Genomic DNA, 21,389 nt, shown 5'->3' with positions numbered 1-21,389 from the left:
CAGCATGCAACTTGGAGGTGCTGGACAAAGTTATAAAGCGAACATCTTACATCATGGTGCAATGCCTAGGGCGTTGGATAGCTGCCGGTGAAGTCAGGTTCTATGCACTCGGGCTGTGTTTTAAATTGCTCTACATTAGGGGACGCACGTTAAATTTCCGGTACATTTTTTTTTCTGGTAATTTCGTGATTCTCCGCTTTGAGACCCAAGTTTGACCACTTTGATTTGCAGCCGCCCGCAATGTTTCCTGATTAATAAGTACAAAAGTCGTAGTAGTTGGTTAACAGGCGCGCGGATCACTGAGGGCGTTTGGAACATGCACAACTTGCTTCCGGGAAACGACAAAACTAGAATTTTACGTGGGATAAAAGTAAACAAAACGGCGACACAGCGTGCGCCGGTAAGATAACGTCGTGAGCTCGCTGCTTGGAGCAGTCGAAGCTGCGGGAGTCTGCCATTTAGCGCGTGGGGCGGCCGCGCAGATACGCATTTATGGCACGGCTTCAAGCGCGAAATAAAAAAAACGATGTTCCAAGCTAATTGAAATCAAGGCTTCATTTAAAACGTGTATCTTGACAATATTAGCACCTAAGAGATATATGAAAAGGGCAGGTACATGTTCGAGCAGAGCACACGGGGGAAGCGCGCGACAGAAAGTACGCCGCGCGCATGCAATGCGGCTTCATTACAATGAAAATGCAAGTGGCTGCTGACTTGAAAGGTAGTAGTTGTCTTCAGAGAAGTGCTTTGGGCAAACTTCCATGGTGGGCGTCACTTTTTTCCCAATCCGTATGTTCCGTGTCCGCAACGCCTTGCGAGGCGCGTCGTCTGCTTCTCGCTGGAAGCGGTAAAAGTATGCACTGCTGTACTTCAATCATGCCGCCACACCGAAGGGGACGCAACTAAATTTCTTACACCTCCGCTTTAGCGTTTTTGGGTCTTCTTTAGGAAGTATCATTGGGTCTTGGGTCTTCTTTAGGAAGAATCCATCGGCTCCGAGCCTACAGTATACCGTATACCCTGTACACCCCCAACTGTAAACACTGTCCATCTTCTTGGAACCTATGCACCCTCATCGCAACTCTACCCCAACCCAATCCCTGAATAACAAGAGGGGCACCTTGCTAATGGCAACCTGATCTAGATTTCACTTGTGACTCTCAATCCTGTCCACTTTTCTTGCTATTCACTTATACTCACCCCTCTGTTGGTTGCAAATCATCCGTTAGCATTCGCTGTACCTAAGTGGAATTATTTGCCTCGCCCTGTGTTCAGTCTAGTTAACATGAGCACTACGCAAGTATACATCGAAAGTCAGGTGCCTATTCTACAAATAGTAGATCATTCACCCGAGAATTAGCCCTCTCTTCTCCTCCGCTGCAGGGATTTGATTACTTGTCACCTACAGATCTGTTACGCGCGCAGCTAAATTGGCATGACCTCACTTCGTTTTTATGCCACCCCTGCTGTAGGCGAGCGCGAACATGCAGGGTCAACGTTAAAAGACGTAACAGATGTGGACATCCAGCCATTAAGCTCCGGCGGTGTGGCAGCGGCTGCCTTTTTTCTGAATTTAAACTGCTTTATGTTGAAAGCTGAAACTCAATTCCTATTCATACTTAAACTCTTGATTTTACTTTCAACTTCCTGCGCAGTGAGCACGCCGATAGCGGTATATAGTGTTTTTGGCTGAGCAGTCGTCATTGCTTGCATCAGCGGATATTATCACCGCATTTGGCTGTAACTGTGCTAGCTAGGATATACCAATGACAAACGGTTGTTAACCTTCCTTCGAAGAGCTCATGCCCCCTTAGATTTTATTAGAGGATTCACTTTTTGCGTTGCCGTTCCTGGCTGCAAAATGTTTTTGTTTTTTCTCTCGTAGTTGCGGAGCCGTTGCTGAGACTTACGAAACATATGGTGCGAGGCTAGAAAATCGCGTGAATGTACGTCTTGCTGCAGTTGCATGCAGTCTTTCATGCGGTACCTGTAACGCCGTGCAAGTTGCAGTCGCAGACGACCTGGATGCATACCGCACGCGTCTGCCAAGATTGTACTGCGCTGACGGTGCCCGTGTTCGATATCTTCATCGATGCCTGAGCGCGGGGTTCGTTATCCGGGGGTATACAAGCAATGCGACCTGACTTACGTAACTCACCGATAAAGAGAGGTCTAAATAAGGATACTTGCTCCCCGTCACACAAACGTCGTCGTATTGCATTAGTCGCTTGGTTCAGTCCGATGCCCTGCTCATTGGACCGCACACCATGTATAAACAGGAACGCTATTTGCCGCTGTACCAGCATGTAGGATGTTTTATTTGGGTTCTTGCTTCTTGATTTATTTGTGCTACATTGAAGTGCGTATATGTGCATCTTTTTACAATGACGTTGGCTGAGAGTCCATGTACTCGTCTTACCTTCGTCCGTGCTTTTTCCTCTGTACAGCCACGCGCACAAAGCTTACCTCGCAGCCTAACGGTGAAATCGTTTTTCGATAGATGTCCACAAACTGTTGCTATCGCACCGACGGAAGTACCCCTGCGTAATTCAATGGTTTGAAAGGGATAACTGAAGTTTCTTTAATATATTTATTTGTTTATACAGCCACACCGCACCACGTGACATTTTTTTTAAGTCACGTGGTATCACTCGAAAGTTGAACACGATGTCCGTTACCGAAGTTTTGTTATTTAAATATTTTTCGTTAGTCATGCGGATTAATACCTTAGCAGTCGCAGGCGTCCTCAGCATTGCTTTAAAATGAGAATGCGAATGCGTCGGCGAGTAACGCCTATTAAAAAGGAGAGTCAAAAAATTGGCGCAGCTTGCATTAGTGGTGCAAGGCTGGAGAAACCGCAGAGCTGGCGGCCCCTTCCTCACCCTTCGGCGGAGACCCGGCTCAATTGCTACTCACATGGATGTCCGAACTCGGCGCTGAAAGTTCTCCATGACTGACTGGCAGGCTCGGATCGTTTCGCCCGCAGGCTTTCACATCTCTCCCAAAGTGGACCGCGTTAGGCAGCGCTAGAACCCGCGGCCATGTCAAAGACAACGCCCGCTCTAAAAACCCAGAGGAAATGCTGTGCGCCCGGAATGCGATGATAACTCAGTCGGATAAACGCCGGTTTCATTACGCGAGGGACCAAGGTTTGATTCCGACCACGGGAAGAGTTTCTTTTCACAGGGTACATGTGACTTTCATTAAGACTTTCGATTCCCCTTCCCTCATCTTCCAATAACCCCCCAGGGCCTCAGGCCTATTTCTAAATAAAGTCGTCCATTCATTCATTCTTTCCGATTGGCGGCACCGTCCCCCACCGCTGCTAACCGCGTACCCCGCGGGCCCTTGGGGTGGCCCAGTAGTTAGGTTTCCGGTTTGGCGGCGTGAAGATTACCGGGACCTGCCTAACCACATTTTTTTCTTGGGGCTTCGAGGTTTTCTGGTGCGATGTATGGAGAACGAAGCTTGGACTGAGAAGCTCTGCTGTTAAAATGGCAGGTTTTATATATATTTTTAATATCGCGAGGCTTGGTATGGAGAAAAGACGGAGTATGAAGTAATTAAAGGAAAAGATGATCGTTATGTTTTGAATAGCTGGCAAGCGGCGACATTGATTTGCGCGTATTAAAACAGCACACTATGCTCAGCGTGAAGCTCTCCTCCAGATGGGCCCGCATTACGGCGAAGAATGGGTCATTTTCCCAAACGCTTCGAACGACGTTCCGTTTAACGGTGACTCGCGTCACTAGCTGAGGACGTGTCGATGACAGGTGAGCCTGAACTCGAGAACATCGGGCCCGCTGTCAAAATCGTCGACCACGCGACAGCTGCGCGCTTTTCGGGCTTTTCTGCTGCCTCCGGCTGCGCAAAAATTCTGTAGCTGTCAGACCCGGCCCAGTTGCTTCTGGGAATTAACCCCGGGGGCCTGAAATCAGATAGCGGCCATTGTGCAATCATCGCCGCCATTCGGCTGGGGCCGCCTGGAGTTCGCGGCCACAGCAGGCGCGCGCCGTCGCGCTCTTGAAGAGACGGAAGCTTCGGAGACGGAAAGGGGACCTCGTCGGGCCTGTATACGTACACGAGTTCCAGACAGCGACTCAATTCGGAAGCCCGCACACCGCGATGCCCGGACGGCCGCGGTCTGCGGGCTCGTTATCTGGCGCTGACTGTTTCGGGGAGCGATACCCAACACCGTCGCCCACGAGAGCTGACACGATCGCTTGGCTCGGCGCGGGTGGGAAGCGCGAAGGACAACGGGAAAACCCGCACTGGGTGGGCCCGTCAAGCACCATCGCTCCTTGCGAGATGATAAATCGAGTTCGGACATAGGACCCGGTTTCCGGGGCATGGCCTGACACAGCCGCTGCGCAGAACCTGCTGTCAACGGCTCTCTTGTGCTCGAGCTCGTAATCGAAAGAACATCCCAGAGCACGTGGAGCGGTAACCCAGTAGGTTCTGGTTAGATGCGTGGGGCAACCAAGCATCCGCAGCAGCTCGTGTTTTTTTTTTTTTTTTTTTTCGGGCAGCCAAGTCAGTGTGTGGCTTGTATCTGGCGCGTCTTACGGACATGACACGGATAGGCGCGACGTTATGAAGTCGAGATGCGCTGGCAACATTTAGCGACCCAAGAGGCGCCCGGGGTAGGTTGTTAGGGGTACTAAAGCGGCGCGCTGTGAGTCCAACGAAGGAATGGCCGGTTTCCCGGCCCTCCCCACCCTTAGACGCCCATTACATCGCCGAAAGCGGCCACACAGGTGTGAAGGAGAGAATACGGATCGGAGCATCACAGGGGAGGAGGGGGTTATATCACGGTGGCAGAACGCGTCCCCCGCAACGCAGTCTCCCGTTCCTAAATAATCGTGCCGATTACTTCCAGGGCCCCCCGCGGAGGAATTCCCCTCCTCCCTTCCCCTGTATGCCAGCTTGTCCGTGTCAAAAACCCCGTAGCAGCAGCTGCTGTCCGTCTCCCCGCGGGAGACCTTCAGAGGCCCGGAGTGGGCGCGGCTGTTGTTTCTTTTCAGCGGTGCTTTTTGAAGAGAGCGCAGGATGAGGAAGGGGGTTCCGGGTGATAAATATGAAGGTCTTTTTTTTAATTTACCGCTTTATTTCCTTCCATTCGTGTGGAATAGCTTAGCTGAGTACGTCGACTGCTCGGTCTTGCTGTGTATCAAGGCAAAACAAAGGACAGAGCTGAAGGGAAGCAGCGGGCATCCGTAGCGCGAAAAATTTTAGTTTCGGTGCATCCGTTTTTTTTTTTTTTGTTTCTCTCCTGCATTTTCCCTGTACAGTTAAGATTTTGTTTCATCTCTATTTTTCCATGTTCACATGAACAAACGTGAACAATTACAAAAGATAATGATTTAAATAATGGGGAAGAGTAGAACAGAGCATCTTAATATACACACGAGCTCCGCACCCTCGGCATCGCCTCCTGTGGCGCCTGGAAACGAATAAAGTGTAAAAATCAGGGCAACCGAACTTTGATGCGTTTTTTTCCAAATCGGGGCCAGCAGGAAGGGTCTAACTGTTTTGGCAGCGTCAGTGATTTTCTTTACTGCAAAATGCTCTCGTATCTCAATTACACTCATTCTTTCCGTAAACAAGGACGGCTGGGAATATTTTAGGTCGGTTTAAAGGTGGCGCGTGCACATATTATTGCATTTAATTAAAGTCCTGCGTCGCACCGGAAGTATGTATTTGTGGCTATCTAGGAACGGCATATCGCGTCAATACACCCACCGCGGTAACCGAATCGTTCAGGCATTGGGCGCGCATTATCCGAACGTTGGCTGTCCGGTGCCATTCAGGGCGCATAAGACAAGTTGGCATAGTAAGGCGAAAAATACGAGAACAAATAAGCTCCCCGTCTGATGTAGTGAAGGTGAAACATTAGGTCCAATTGTCGAATTTTCCTCTTGCTATTCACAACTGCACGTTTCTCGCCTCACGGGACATATAATGCTTTCGTATTAAAATGAGTAATAGTAAGCAACTGAGTCATAGTGCAATGCCTGTTGCCGAAGCCATGTTAAAAATTATTTAATGCAGCATTATTTTCTAGTTATTTGGTTATATTGTTTGCGGTAGTGTGTTCAATTAATTTGCAGTATGATGTTTTTAAGCGTTTAAAGTGACAGTTTAGATACGTACGTATAGCTCCGTAAGCAGTGTTATGCATACGCATAACTAAGCTTGTAACTACGCATAACAACGCTTGTAAACGACGTTGCCTGGTTTAACGAGTTAAAGACAGTTTTGTTTGGTGTTTCTCTGCCCCTGTCTGTTTCCCCTTCTCTCATCCTTTCTTGGGCGAATTGAAAAAAAAAACAAAAAACATTGATATTCATGTGAATATTTGGAGCCCGTGTGTTCCCGAATATTCGAATTCGATTCGATTTTTCTGCCGTCTACCTTTTGCTGTCGATGAGGCATAACTTATTGGGTAAGCTTGCGTTTCCAGAGAAAAGCAGACTGCCGCGCATGCGAGAAAAAAAAAACGAGGCTATTGTTTTACCAGCAGGACTGCAGCGGAGGGATGCACGCATTGCATTTCAGGTCATGGCACATCCATAACGACTAATTGCTCAACAGTTCTTGAATGTTCTACGAGTATTTTTTGCCTCGCGAATATTCCAGGGGACTAGCGCCTGCTTTGTGTGCCATATATCACATCTAAAATACGGTCCCACCAGGTTCCATACAATTGCCGCTAGTGCCGCCGATCAGGCGGTGGCGCTGCGGTAGCGTTGAGATTAAGGTCCCTAAAATTACTAAGGTAGCGCCAACTGCTCCCTGCTTCTCCGCTGCCCTCCTCTTTTTTCTCTCCCCTCACCCGCGGCGCCGCGGTCCTTTTAACTCCGCGGCGGGGCCGCCATTTTTGTTGGCTTCCTCAGAGCAGACGCCCTCGCAACGCTTCGGGCCGCTGGCTGCAGTTTTTCGTGCAGTTTGCTCTTGTTTTCGAGCCGCAATCGCTCTTTGGTAGCATTAATAGTATTTCTAGAGCCCCGTTTTACCACACGCATTAAGTGAGGCTGTTTTGTTGTATATTTTTGTGTAGAAGGGGATATTTGCGGGATGGATGCCGTTGGCGCATACGGACAGCGCGGTGTTTGTTTACGTGTGCGGCAGGCTCAGGATAGTTCGTGAACGCGAAAGGATCGAACGTGGACGTTTCAAATTGCTCTGTTACAGTAATTGCGTTCTTGCATTTGCGTGATTAAGTTGTGGTCGTGCAAGCGCTGCACAGAGGGCTTGCGCATGGTTCGCGGTGACCTTGGTTCGCCGCAGTTCGAGCGCTGCGCTGGCTTTTTTGCGTTCGCGTTTTTTGCGTTAGTTTGCATTAGGCAGCGCTCAGTATGCGTCCCGCATTAGCTACTGACATTCATGCCACCTTTATTCCGTGCACTTTCCGGTGCTTTGACGCTGTTGCAAAATATGTCACCTTCACGTCGTTATAGGCTGCTGTCAAGGTCAAAGTTCTCACGTCTCCTCGTTGGCCTCGCCCATGACGGCTGTACTTTTGGCAGTACGTCCGCGGCATAGCAATGTTCGTGCGATTGGCGTTCACAATTACTTCGAGTAAGGCCCTGTCGGGCATATCTGGAACAGGCTGGCACAAAGAACGCGCAGTTAAAGAATGCGCCCAGCTTACAATTAACTGTAGTGCCCAGTTCCATAATAACTACCGTATTCCAAGTCCAGAAGCGCGCTAACAAGCGCAATTGTGAACCCTTTTTATGCTGTACAGCTAAAATTGATTCATGTGAGGGCTTTGATAAATTACAGCTCGCTATAGCCGAGCTGGCCGCGACTGCACTGACCTTATTCGAGCAGCCGAAAGCACAACAACTCGGCATCGCGAAGCTACATAAAGTGACGCCGACGCAACACTTGTTTGAAACGAGCAGCTGATTCTTCGGTTGTTATCGGTTGTTATACGCTGGCGGCTTCGATAAGGCCTGCTCCGAGACCGCTGAGTCTAAAATGGCGAATTTAAATGGACAGTGGCGGCGAAGAGAAGAAAAAACAAACAACGCGGGGACGAGGTACTACGTCACTGGCCGTTGGCCAATGGCGCGCGGCGTTCGCCGGCGAAAAAGAAAATGGCAAAAAACGAAGGAAGAAAGGAGCGCGGCCGAGGGCGAAAGGCGGCGAGATCTAAAGATGGCGCTACCTTAGTAATTTCAGGGACCTTAGTTGAGATCGGTCTCGCACCATGAATATTTGTATGGGCTGTAATTTTTGACGTCGAATTACAGAAAAATAAAAAAAAAGATGTACAGAAAGTGAGGTAAAGTACCAAAACGTGGCAAAGATCTAATGTAAGTAAAGTACTAAAAGTATTTCTTTTTGCGATCTTATAGTATCCAAGTTACAGTCTTTCTGTGTGCGAAGCATTGCCTTAAGGCGATGGTCCTAATATGTTCCGCACCAAAAAGTCCGAAATGGCCGCGTATCGTATCGCATTTTTCGCGTCGTGTCTACGCTCGCTCCTCCGCCCACCTCCCCTCCTTCTCTGTTTGCCCAGTCTTGAAAATACCGTTCCCGGCGCCGGTCACTGAAGGGCTCAACGTTACGGAGCCGCGTGTGGGCTTGCCGTCGCTTTCTCAAGAGCTAGTGTCCACAATAACGCCGGTGATAAGATGCAGATAGGTTGTAAGAGGACGGCGCACTCACGCCTGCTACTCAGTTATTTGTTTTTGAGGGGCGCCTTCATGTGTGTGTGAGTGCATGTGTGTGTTGTGCGTGCGTGTGAGTGTGCGCGCGCGTGCGTCCGCGTTTTCGTTCGTCGTACCCACACCATACAAAAACTGCAAGCCGTCTGTGCCGCAGCACGAATTAGAGCAAGGCGCGCAAATCTAAAAGTCGCACGCCGTTCGATGTATAACTACTCGAAACAAATATGACTAAATAACTATTAATAATTGTAAAGATCTAGAGAACGCGCATGATAGGAAAAAAAGGGAGCCATTACACTTCGTGAAGGAGGATGACCAGCCACAGTTCACACACATGGTTAGAGAGTGCACACGAACTTATTTTTACCATCATTCGGTAATAAAAGTGACTATGGCTTTGCAATTGCTTAATGAAATTGGGAAGGACAAGAGTTTTGCCTTAGCAGACAAACACGGGGCGGTCTGTTTCCCGGCCGTAGAAGCCCAAGAATTGACAACGCACGGGAACTCTGTAACGTTTACAACTTTATTACTGTGCACTGACTAATTCTGACAAGTAAATGAAACTCAGAATACTGATATAGTCGCTTAGCGGCCTGTTGTCATAACTAGAGACCGGAACTTTAGGCAAAATGCATATTTTTTTATTCGGTCTGTATCAAGCCTATTTAACATATAAGCACGAACTAAGGGAAGGGGAGCCTTTTAAACAATAGTTTATTGTGCCTACAGTGCCTAGTCTACTATATCGGCTTTGTAGTGCCTATTTTTACTATATGGACTTTTTGGCGCCTATATATGCCTTTTTTGTGTCATACATGCCTTTTTTGGATGTTCGAGTCGGTGTCCTGCAGGGACTGTTCTCACTTCAGAAGCCCGCAATGGGGAGTTTGTTTGACGCCGTTTGCATGAAAAATCAGCGCGTCGTGCCAATCACGCCGAGATGCGAAAACCGTGCCCAAACCGCAACCACCTCGAACTTGCCACCTCAGCCGAGCCGCTAGAAAAACCCGTGCGTAGCCACACCGCAGCCAAGCTCACCAACGTCAGCCCTTTCCGCACGAAATGTGCTTCTATGTGCTTTTGACGCACTGTGCCCGCAGACCAACAGCGAAAACTTCTGCCGGTTGCCCCATCTATTGCGAACGCCATTAAAAAACAAGAAGCGAAAAAAAAAAAAAAAAACGAACGCGACACAGTCGCTTACACACCGGTCAAGGTGAAAGACGCCTCCTGGGGGTATCTACGTGCAAATATCAGACGCCAAAGTTTTAAGGTGACGCCACGAACACGTGCGCTGTCAGCCGCTGACAACAGGTACACACCGTACCCTACATCACAATCAACAGGCGACAACAGGAGCAATTAGAATCCCCCGTCCGGCAAGCCTACAAGAGAGCCCTAAATCTTCCACCTACCACCTCGACGCAGAAGCTACTGGCTCTCGGCGTCCACAACACGGTAGAAGAACACGTTGCTGCACACCTAGTCAGCCAACGAGAAAGACTCCAGCTGACCCCGACGGGCAGGCAGGTTCTCGAACGCTTAGGGTATCCAACACAAACTGCAGGCCATAACCACACGATGACACTCCCACACATGTATCGCGACAAAATTCACGTAAGACCTATACCTAAAAACATGCATCCTGATTACAACCAGGGGAGACGAGAAGCCCGCGCCCGTGCTCTCCAAATCAAATTTCAAAAATCCAAAGACGTGCGGTACACCGACGCAGCCAGCTACCCAGGGAGGCCAGCTATGGTCATCAGCGTTATTGATGAGGACATGCGAGAACGAACGACCGCGACAGTGAGTACACCACGCCCTTTAGAAGCGGAGGAAACGGCAATAGCACTAGCCATCACGTCAGCCCTGCGAACCAAACACTTAACAGTAGTATCCGACTCGCAAGCAGCCTGTCGCAGCTTTAGTAAAGGCCGAATATCTAAAATCGCCCATCAAATTCTGACTAAACATTCGTCCAGTCAACTACCCACAACTTCAGTAATCTGGACACCAGGACACAGCGCCCTGGACGGCAACGAACGAGCGCATGCATCAGCCCGAGCTATGATTATCCGGGCCCCGCCACCTCAGGACGACCAGTCCACAGTTCCAGTGCCAATCCCTTTGACATATCATGATATTCTGCAACATCAGCGTTTAAGTCGCCGCTCTCTTCCTCCGCCGCACAAACACCTAACCAAAGAGGAGACAGTAGAATGGCGCCTGTTGCAGACGAACACCTACCCACATCTCAGCCTCCTCCACTCGATGTACCCCGCTGTCCATCCGTCAAATCAATGCCCACTGTGCGGGCGAGAAACAGCTACTCTTTACCACGTCACGTGGGCCTGTCCCGAAACTTAGACAGTGCCCGTGAATGACAATCCAACGAGTGAACAGTGGGAAGCCGTGCTGTCCAGCTCGACCCTGGAAGACCAGCGCAGACTGGTCGAGAGGGCCCGGGCGACAGACAAAGCTACAGGGGCTCTGGAATGAGGGCTCCTCTCACTTGGGAAGACGAAAATCTACTTTTTGCCACCAATAAAGTTTTTCCTCCTCCTCCTCTCCACCGGCTGGCAAGATGCAGTGCGTGTAGCACGACGAATGAACGAGACACGGAGCTTTGGAATGGGTTCTATCAACAGCTTTGCAATCGCCAAAAGCGTCGCCGCCCAAAGTATTTGCACCACGCTACACTTCAACGGTACAGGGCACATTCATGTGCTTATTTCGCATTCTTAGCAGAAGGCACTTCAGCAGCTGAGAGCTTTGGCGCCACTCTGTCTGCTGAGCTCATTTTGGAGGTCCAGGACAGATCCGCCACCATCTCCGAAGGACTAGTTGATTAAACCTATCTGGCATAAAATTTCTGGAATCCGTGCGGTAAAATATCTGCGGAATGTTCTCATCAACAAACGTTGTCATATTCCAGATTTAATGAGGTAATGGAGCGTCCAGAAGGACAAGAGCGCTCCCCAACTTCCATGGACGTTGAACGTTGTTTTTTTCGCACACAATTATCGACTGAAAGGGGGTACAACTTCCAGCAGCAAATAATTGGCATTGGGGTCGTTTTTCATGGAATTCAGTCCTTTCTTTGGGTGGTGGGTCCCACTGAATTTCACGTAAATTTTAAAATGGCAACTCTTGTGCGGCTTATTTTCCCGAATAAAATAAAATTGCTTTGCCCACGCACAGGATTTGTCCGCAGTATTACTGCAAGTAAACAAAAAATGTGCTAAAATATGCATCTAAAGTAAATACGAACTGAGCCTATATATGCCTATAGCTATATAAGCGAGAGTATTTAGTGCCTATATATGCCTAAATGGCTATTTTCAGCGCCTATTATAGACGCCTAAAAGCTGTATTTTTCGTTCCTAAAGTTCCAGTCTCTAGTCATAACTGTTTTTAGGAAAGTTTTGACAAAAGGAGAGTTACAGCATGTTTTCTGCTGAGCATTTGTGATAAAGTTGGCTTCCCGGCAGGCGTTGTTGCCGCTCGAGATTTCTTCGCGGACACGACAAATTCACGGAACTGTACCCATAAATAGCTGCGCTGTAAACATGTGTGCAATCTAGATTTACGACTGCGAATTAAAGTACCCGGGTAGCACCCTTGCTTATATATACGCGTGTTTTGTCCGAAGCCTAAGCAAACTTGCGCATGATACCCCAATACACACACACACACGCACGCACGCACGCACACACACACACACACGCACCCACACACACACACACACACACGTGTCTTTCAGGATTGGGAATAATTTAGCAGCTATGCGTACTTCCGCAGCCTGAAATTCGCAAAATCTCTGAACCATGAACCAACTTCTCAGTCCATTGGAAAAAGGGGAAAAAGGCAGAGAGAAAAAAATAATAATTGGCTCGCTGATCGACTCTGTGCGCCTGGTATAATTTGTTCTCCTTCCTTCATTTCCAGAGCACTGCAGCAAAGGATGCGCGGTTTCCGCAATGCAATGGCTCCAGGAGTGACCAGGGTCCCTGGGCGCCAATACAGTAAGAAAATAGGGGCACGCAGCAGGTGCCAAAAACTACGCAGAGTGAACGTGTCACAACTTTAATGCTTATGAAAACGAACAACACAATACTCGGTGCAATGAACTGTGATCGCTGTACAAAGTCTTTTTCGCGCAGTGTTCATCCTCGCTTTGTCTGACGCGAACGACTACAACACGAAGAGGCGGATGACATGATGAGAAAGTTCGCTGTTTGCTTTTGTCCCCAGCCCTCCCATGAGTCGCCAAACTCCACACAACGCGGGCACACTGCAGGCGCCAAACTGGGCGCCACGACACGCGCCGCTAGCAGCAAAAGCCAGAGGGAACCCCGCGTGGACGCGTCGGACGGCGCGGGAGACAGGGCCGGTGTCGTGGCGAGGGTCAAGGCGGCGCCGGAAACCGCGGGGTGTCCGGAGGTCGGGGCAGGTCCTCCGCTATCTCTCCACAACCGGGGGGGACTCAGCGGATGGGCTCGTTGCGCAAGCGGCACTCGCACTCGGTGTGGTTCTCGAAGAGCAGCGTGGTGGGCTCGTAACGCGCCGGGCTGCCGTCGGCCGCCAGATGCAGCACGAAGAAGGGCAGCGGCACCTCTTGCACGCTCTTCACCTGGCAGTGCTGCTCCTCGGCCGCGCAGCAGCCCGTGTCCGGGGCGCACCGGTGCAGGATGGTGCAGTGGGGCACGAACTTCTGCGTGGGTAGAGACGGACGCGCCCCCACCGTTAGTGTTGGCACGCAGCTAGGCGACACGCGCGTCGGTCCCATCCTTTGCGTTGGACAGGACTCCCGGGCCGGGGTCATATTCTGGCGCGAACCTTTCTAAGAAACCTTTAATTTTTATTAGTAGTGTGGCTATAGCCTCGTCAATGTTTCACAGCTTGTAGCAAAGACAGGTGTTCTCTAGATTCCGAACAACCGAACATGCAACTAATTTATCTTTGTTCCAATGGTGCTTTTAGTATGTACAAGCGTATTTTAACTCGAAGCATGTAAACATTCAGTTATCAGCTGTTTTCTACTTCTCCCCGCCAAATGTAGAATGTTCCAACCATTCACGAACTAATCTAGCCCAACCCCGTACTGTGCTACAGAGGTTCCCGGGTAGGATGAAGTAAGGGCTACACTTGCAAATCGTTTGTATCACTTTCAAAGAAAATGCCCATTGTGTGTGGCTAGGAGCCAATTACACAACAGAGACGCGCTTCCTTGAAGCCATTTATCGGGCATACTTTTTACTCGCTCTCGGCAAGAGGCAGGGTGCATGCATGCCATGCAATGCAGTCAAACGTGGCAGAAAACTCAGCCCGTGAAAGGTTGAAATTGACGCTATAGTAAACGACTTCTTTCCCAAAAATATGACTGGGCCGCCTCCTTGGTGTCGCGGTGTTTGGAAATACACGCGTTTTCTTTTTTCAACATGTCGCGCTCCTAAAAAAAAATGCGCCGACTTTTCGCACTAATGCGATTACGTCGACAGCGGGAGCAAATGGTGTTTCGTGCGTGTGTGCGTGCGTGCGTGCGTGCGTGCGAGTGTGCGAAGCCCCCTGCGGGCCTTATATAGTAGAGATAGAGAACCAAACGGGTAGGAGAGTTAGCTAAGATTATTTTAAAATTGCATGTCAGCACAATAAAGAACTGGCGCGCCAGTTGAGGCGATTCCATGGAGCAAGCGCTTCCGTTGGCTGCGTGCGCCTGCTTTGCGATGATTGTAGGGTTTAACGCGCCGACGCAACGTAAGCGATGAGGCCCGCCGTAGTGGGGGGGCTCCTGATTAATTTTGACCATCTGGGGATCTTTACCGTGCGCTGGAATCTCGTACACACGGGCGTTATTGCTCTTCACCTCCATCAGAAAAGTGGCCGCCGCGACCGGCAATCGAACCCGCGACATCGTGCTCAGCAGCACAACGCCTAGCCAGTGAGCCACCGCGTCGGGTACGCGCCTTCTTTGTGACGTGGTGAACACTATTTCGTTAGCGCACTCGCGCCATCCGCGCATCCACAAACCATATCCCGTAGGGGCCCATGACGCGTGGCGCCATCTATGGGCTCGTTTGAGCATATTTTCACGTGCTTCTTATACTCTAAACTAACAAGGGCTGTCTGGTCTCGTATATAGAGGTTCCGTTTCTGACTATCAATCGCATAAGCGAGGTTGAAATCCTGCAGGAGCCAGTTTTTTAGCTGTTTGTTTTACTTGAAACATAATTAATTTTATTACGTGTGGTATCTGTTTATGACAAATTTGTGCTTTATGTACAGCATTGCGGGTTGCTTTGTTCCCTTTAGGGCAGTTCCAGCAGTTATAGCTTATGTTTTGTACTTTGTTTTGTCCTCTTCAGTGGCTTGGTTCATTTTATGTCGTTTTCGGCTAGTTCTCTCGAATAGTTTTGTACAATAGCGTGATTTTGTCCGTGCTTAGGTCTGTTTTGTTTCGAATATATTTTTTCAGCTTGGGTGGTTGTGTCCCCTACGGATCGGTTTCAACTGTCCCGTAGCTAGATGAGCAAAGGCTAGCTGCGGTAAACGTATGTGCATGGATGTTTTCCTATCCAATTGGGGTTGTTTTCCACGTTTTAGTATGACTTTGCCTGCCCCTGTTTCATTCGGATGCTTTTCACCTGCTTTAGGTAGGTTTCGGCTGTCTCAACGTACCCAAAGCAGGCGCGGTCCCTTACGGGAAATGGTTTGTGAATGCGTACCCCGACTAAGCTTGACTGGGCAGCAGCGCTCAAATCTCCGGCGTATACCGAACGGTGTTTTTTTCTTTCTCTGCCATCTCGGACAACTGCACCGCAACAGCTAGTCTTCCCGCCTGCTGCGCTGTGAGGTAAGCGAGTGAGCAAGCAAGCAAGCAAGACGGTATTTCTAGCACGTGGCGTGCAGACTCTGACCACCCTTGGCCAATCCCCCGCGTGAGCCTGTGGGTATGAGTTAGGTTAGTTATTTAAATATATGCTTGTTTGTTTGTGTGTGTGTGTGTGTGTGCGCGCGTGTGTGTGTGCGTGCGTGTGTGTGTGGTGTGCGTGTGTGTGTGTGGTGTGTGTGTGTGTGCGTGTGTGTGTGTGCGTGCGCGCGTGTGTGTGCGTGTGTGTGTGCGTGCGCGCGCGTGTGTGTGTGTGGTGTGTGTGTGTGTGTGTGTGGTGTGTGTGTGTGTGTGTGGTGTGTGTGTGTGGTGTGTGTGTGTGTGTGTGTGTGTGTGTGTGTGTGTGTGTGTGTGTGTGTGTGTGTGTGTGTGTGTGTGTGTGTGTGTGTGTGTGTGTGTGTGTGTGTGTGTGTGTGTGTGTGTGTGTGTGTGTGTGTGTGTGTGTGTGTGTGTGTGTGTGTGTGTGTGTGTGTGTGTGTGTGTGTGTGTGTGTGTGTGTGCGCGTGCGCGCGCGCTTGCAGTAGAAAAAGAAATCTATTAACCATGAGGAACAATTTGCCGTGACCTTCAGGACCTGATAAAAGCTCAAAAAATTTGGGTATGAGGCCGCCCACTCCCACTTGCATTACATGTACCGCACACGGTTGAACACGCATTCATTGACAGTCGGAGTGCTACATTCCCCCAGTGACATTCTGCGACACACTTAAAAAAAAGAGGGCTTACGTCACACCCCACCCAATCCGGTTTTTTACTTTTGTAAGGTTTGAGTCGCATGAACTTGTATTCTTTATTGGAGTGCACGGTTTATGAAAATGCCGAACCACTGATCGAAAATGACCTGCGAGTGCACCCTGTGCGATATTATTTCCCAGATAAAGTTCTCTCAGCTCGCAACGCCTGTCAGCGTTTAGGTGATCGACCTGATTATTCTGCCACTCTGGATGCACTGATAAACACGAAGTACCCACATTTCTGCGTGAGAATGTGGCCAACCCCGTGAACTTGCGATGAAGAGGAGAATATTTCGATGTAATAACAATAAAAAAGCAGTTTTGGTCAAGCGACATATTAAGTCCGCTGCGGAAGCAATAAGGCCTACATTGGATCCACAGTACACGGTTGCACGCAACTAATAACAACGTCATCTTCCCTGGGACATGAGGCAATAGAAATCGTCATATTTTTACTGCGTGGTGTCGCAGTTAAAGCCACCTTTTTTCCCCGGTAGAAAGGGCGTACCGGGCCTCCCGGCCGGCGTTACTGAACCCTTTTGATCATACAGATTAATCATTCAGGTGCGTTGTGGGGACTCAGGATTACGGCTTTTTTGAAAGACCGTTGTAATGTTTTCGCTGCTATACTCGAATACACCGACAAGCTCAAGTAAAAACAATTTTGCATATAAATGTAAGTGTAATTAATTTATATCGTTTAACACGTCGATGTTCCAAATTGAATGTTGTCTCTTATTTTTGTAATTATGCTTATTGTGCATAAAATACTGAGCTATTATAGGAGAACAGCAACACCGACCGATAGTAGGGCAGGTTTAGTAGCCATCGTAACGGCCATAGTGTGCTGTGAATGGAACCAATCTTGACCCTTTTGTCCGGAATCCTCAATTTCGTTGCCCGGAGATACCAAAGGACTTAAGAAAGAACACTTGAGACCCATCAGACTACTCTCAGCTGTTAACAAGCTGTTCACAAAATTTATAGTTCGCCACATAGGTGACAGCATGGATTCCAAACAACCCAGAGAGCAAGCTGGGTTTCCGAAGGGGTACGCAACAATGAATGGCATCCAAGTTGTCAATCCGCAGAGTTCACTAAACCCGTTTACATAGCATTTATAGACTAGGAGAAAGCGTTCGACCGAATGCATGTTAGAAGCATTAAAAGACCAGGAAATAGGGGCAACCTACGTAACTCTTCTAGAAGACATATATAAGGAATGCACGGCCAGGATAACCCTCCACAAGTAAAGCGATAAATTTCCGATCCTAAAGGGGGTACCATTTCTCCAAAACTGTCCACAGCATCTCTGGAGGGGGTATTCAGAAAGCTTGACTGGGAATACCTAGGATTAAGGATAAACGGAGAAAACTTGAGCCATTTGAGGTTTGCAGACGACATAGTCTTGCTGAGTGAGACTGCAGAACACCTGCAAACAGTTCTGAGGAACTGCAATCAGAAAGCACGGGGCGGTGGGGATAAAAATAAATATGAATAAAGTTAAAGTAGTGATGAATAAACACGCCGAAAGCGCCCTGTTCAGCTCAGGAAACACAACGGTAGAACAAGTAGAAGAATATAATTACCTCGGACAGATGGTTAGTGCTGACCCCAACCACGAGAGAGAAATGCGGCGCAGAATAGGTATGGGCCGGGGTGAACTCAGAAAACACTCTCAAATAATGAAAAGTAAGCTACCTTTGTCACTGAAAAGAAAAAAAAAACTACAATCAGTGCATACTGCCGGTGATGACATACGGAGCTGAAACTTGGCGCCTTACTAAACAACCACAAAGCAAACCTAGGTCGGCTCAACGGGCCGTCGGACGCATAATGTTAGGAGTAACACTCAGGGACAGGAAACGAGCGACCTGGATCAGAAAACAAACTAGAGTAGAAGACATCATAGTTCAAATAAGAAAAGGAGATGTATTTGGGCGGCCATGCAGTGAAACGAACCGACATCCGGTGGGCACGTGCGGTAACGGAATGAATACCAAGAGACGGTTATAGAAGAACGGGAAGGTCATGAATCCGATAGAGGGATGAAATAAAAAAAATTCGGGGGTAAATTGTGGACTCGAGCAGCGCAGGACAGGAGCGGCTTCAATGAGAGAGGGAGGCCTTCGTTCTCCAGTGGAGCTGAGTAGGCTGCTGCTGCTGATGATTCGTTTCAGAGCAACAGGGTACGTCATGAAGCCAGTATAGGCATAGAAAAACGGGCGTATTTATTGCATAAAAATTACTTATAGGCACTCCCATTTACCGTGAACACGTGAGCCACAGATATGTTGTGAGATCACGAACATAATGGCGCTGATTCCATACCACGTGGAGTCACATACGATGAGCTGTCATGAGCAACGCTCATGACAGCTCATCGTATATGACGCCACCACTGCGTCTTTAGTAATATAATAAAGAATACCACATATGCTCGCAGTTCAGTATAAGCATCTGAATCAGCAGTTTTAGCCCAGCCGTCAGCTGAATTTACACAATTTTTACGTCATTTACTTCATTTACCATGTTGGAACGAAACCCAAGGTTCTTTACAATGATGACACTTCCGTAACAGTATCGGCGAAAAAAAAAAATTTGAAGCACAGCTGACTCGTGGAGTTGTATATGCACAACACGACTGGCAGTTCAATGCGGCTTGCAGGCTCCAACGGGTACTCACAGAACGGAAATCCCGTAAAACAGCTGCATCGCGTAGACGATGACCATAAGGATTCCATGTGAAGAAACGTGGCTTCAGAGAAAGCTGCCGAATACCTAGGTTGTTTTACAATGACGTTTTTTGTTGTTGAAGCTGGTTAATGACTGAGAAAAGTTCAAAAAGTAAAAAAAACAAGAACACAGCGCAAAAAACAACCACACCATCTTCCCTAGTTTGTTGTTAAAAATAATGTAGCACACGCTGTTCTGTTCTTGTGCAGTTTTTCCCTGACGTGCATCGTGCATTTTGCTCCTTCTCAGTCGCAAGCTACAGCCAATATACTTGGTCGCAACTTGCTCGGCACGCTAACGGTTCTGTTGATTTTCAGCTGAAATTTTATTTTGTTTAACGCAAGCTCTAAATATACAACTAATTAGCCGCATGCACAGATATTTTGTTTTGAAACAGGGGTCTCTTTTCGTAGCTGCGCGTCCTCCCGAAAAGAGAACGTTAAACAGCAGCCGCTATGGCAACGTTGACGGTAACTCATTGTGAAATACGGAGGCGCTCACGCCAGTCGCTTCATCAAGCCAAACAGAATAGTGTTTGCCTTCTTGAAACGACGCGGCGAAAAGAAGAACAAAGAAACGGTGTCGCATAGAGCTGGCCACTGATCAGAGGTCAGATAAACGAATACCGGCAATTGCTCGGAGCTTCTCGGCGCACGCATTCCCTGGCGTGCAGTCAGGAGACTAATTCATTTGATTGATTGTAGGGTTTAACGCCCCGACGCATCGCGGGCGATCAGGCACGCCGTAGTGGAGGGCTCCGAATTAATTTTGACCACCTGGGGATCTTTAACGTGCGCAGAAATCTCCTACACACAGGTTTTTTTGTTTTCCGCCTACATCTGAAAAGCAGCCGCCGCGGCCGGGAAACTCCCGGGAGCCAAGTGCGCATTCTTGGCGAACCGTCGCACTCGGCCCCACTATGGTTACAGCAGCCCACCGCCGGCACGGGGTGCCCAGCACTCGCACCGCGTCCGTGCTCACCCTGGTGTCGTTGGGTCGGAGCTCCTTGAGGCACTGGACGCGCGGCTGCGGCCTGCGGCAGGCGGCCTCCCTCCACACGAGCTCCTGGTGCCTGGCCGCCCTGGCCGACGCCGGGTTGGCGGGCTTTCGCGGCGCGGCGCACACCAGCACCGAGCTCAGAACCAGCAGCAGCAGCAGCGCGAGGCGGCGCATCGCTGGGCTGCGCTTTTTAAGCCGCCGCACGATGGGCCCGCTATCACGCACATGGAGACCGCCACGCGCGACGCCCGGCTCCTCGGGGCCGGCAAAAAAAACAAGCCAATCGTGGACTGTCACACGAGCCGCCTGGGCGGCCTAATCTGGCCGCCGCTCCCCCCGTGGAGGTCGCCGCGTGTTCGCCGCCCGAGGACCGCCGACAGTACTGCGCTTTCTTCGGCTGTGCTGCTTCCCCGACGCACTTCAGGGTTTACCCACGCCGGATGGGCTTCTCCGCGCAGCACCTTCGGCTTCTCCTGGACGTGCTCGTGACCTATTTGCCCTCGCTGCAGCCTGGGGGGCGCGAGATCGCCCTCTTCCGCCGCTCCTGCACCTCTACGCCGGTCTCGTTAAGCCGCGCTAACTCGTTCGGATTTTGCGCGCGGTTAGGCAAGTACAGGTGCCGTCCAGTCTCGTCCGCCGTGTTTACGCGCTGTTCCAACGCGGCGGCGTGTGCGTGAGCGGACTGCTTATGAAGAAACCGTCGGCGCGGAGGAGCCTGCCGTGCGCCCATTACCTCTCTTCCTTTCCTATACGGCGAACCGCCCTGCGCCCGCCACGTGCCATCAACGCTTACACGGCGCAGCTGCCAAGGCACCGAGGCTTATGGTCGCCGTCGCTGCTTCATGAACCCCGACGCCGTGTCGGGCTGTCTTCTCCCCAGGGCCGTTGCCAAGTGCTTGGCACGTGGTGAGGGACCCTCACAGCACGCGGTTATTTACGGGCCCGATATCGGCGCCCAGCTACCTGAAAGTGTTGTTATTGCGCTGCTTCCTTTAGCGGTGTCTAAACCCAGAGATTTTCGGCCGGCATTGTTTTGCTGAGTGAGTTTGGAGAGCACCCGCAAAGAATGCTTTAGAAAGATTGATCGTTGCGTTCAACACAAATGTGAATAAATCTAAGGTGATGTTGAATAGACATGCAGAAAGCACCCTGTTGGGGCTATAGGTTATGAAATGCTTGAAGAAGTGGACCCCACCCTACAATACCCTACATATGTTTACAGTGCCGACCCCAACCACGAGAAAGAGATCCCATACAGAATGGGCTGGGGTTTACGCAACTAGTCTCTCAAATAATGAACAGTACAGGCTACCCCGGGTGCCATTATAAAGAAAGGTATACAAC

General features: G+C 49.6%; 1 protein-coding gene across 1 annotated transcript; it reads right to left on the bottom strand.

Moving 5' to 3' along the window:
* Positions 1 to 12,757: 12,757 nt before the first annotated feature.
* Positions 12,758 to 20,717, bottom strand: LOC144155891 (vascular endothelial growth factor A-A-like). Its single transcript, XM_077687598.1, has 2 exons — positions 20,028 to 20,717; positions 12,758 to 13,401 (listed from the first exon to the last, which is right to left on the bottom strand). Exons 1-2 carry the CDS (start codon positions 20,217 to 20,219, stop codon positions 13,174 to 13,176), a joined length of 420 nt encoding a protein of 139 aa, XP_077543724.1. The 5' UTR covers positions 20,220 to 20,717; the 3' UTR covers positions 12,758 to 13,173.
* Positions 20,718 to 21,389: the final 672 nt, after the last annotated feature.

The sequence above is a fragment of the Haemaphysalis longicornis genome, unplaced genomic scaffold, assembly GCF_048455015.1.
Source record: "Haemaphysalis longicornis isolate Haplotype H1 unplaced genomic scaffold, Haemaphysalis longicornis Haplotype H1 scaffold_1, whole genome shotgun sequence".
In the NCBI taxonomy this organism is placed as follows: domain Eukaryota; kingdom Metazoa; phylum Arthropoda; class Arachnida; order Ixodida; family Ixodidae; genus Haemaphysalis; species Haemaphysalis longicornis.
This window is presented reverse-complemented; position numbering and strand designations above follow the sequence as displayed.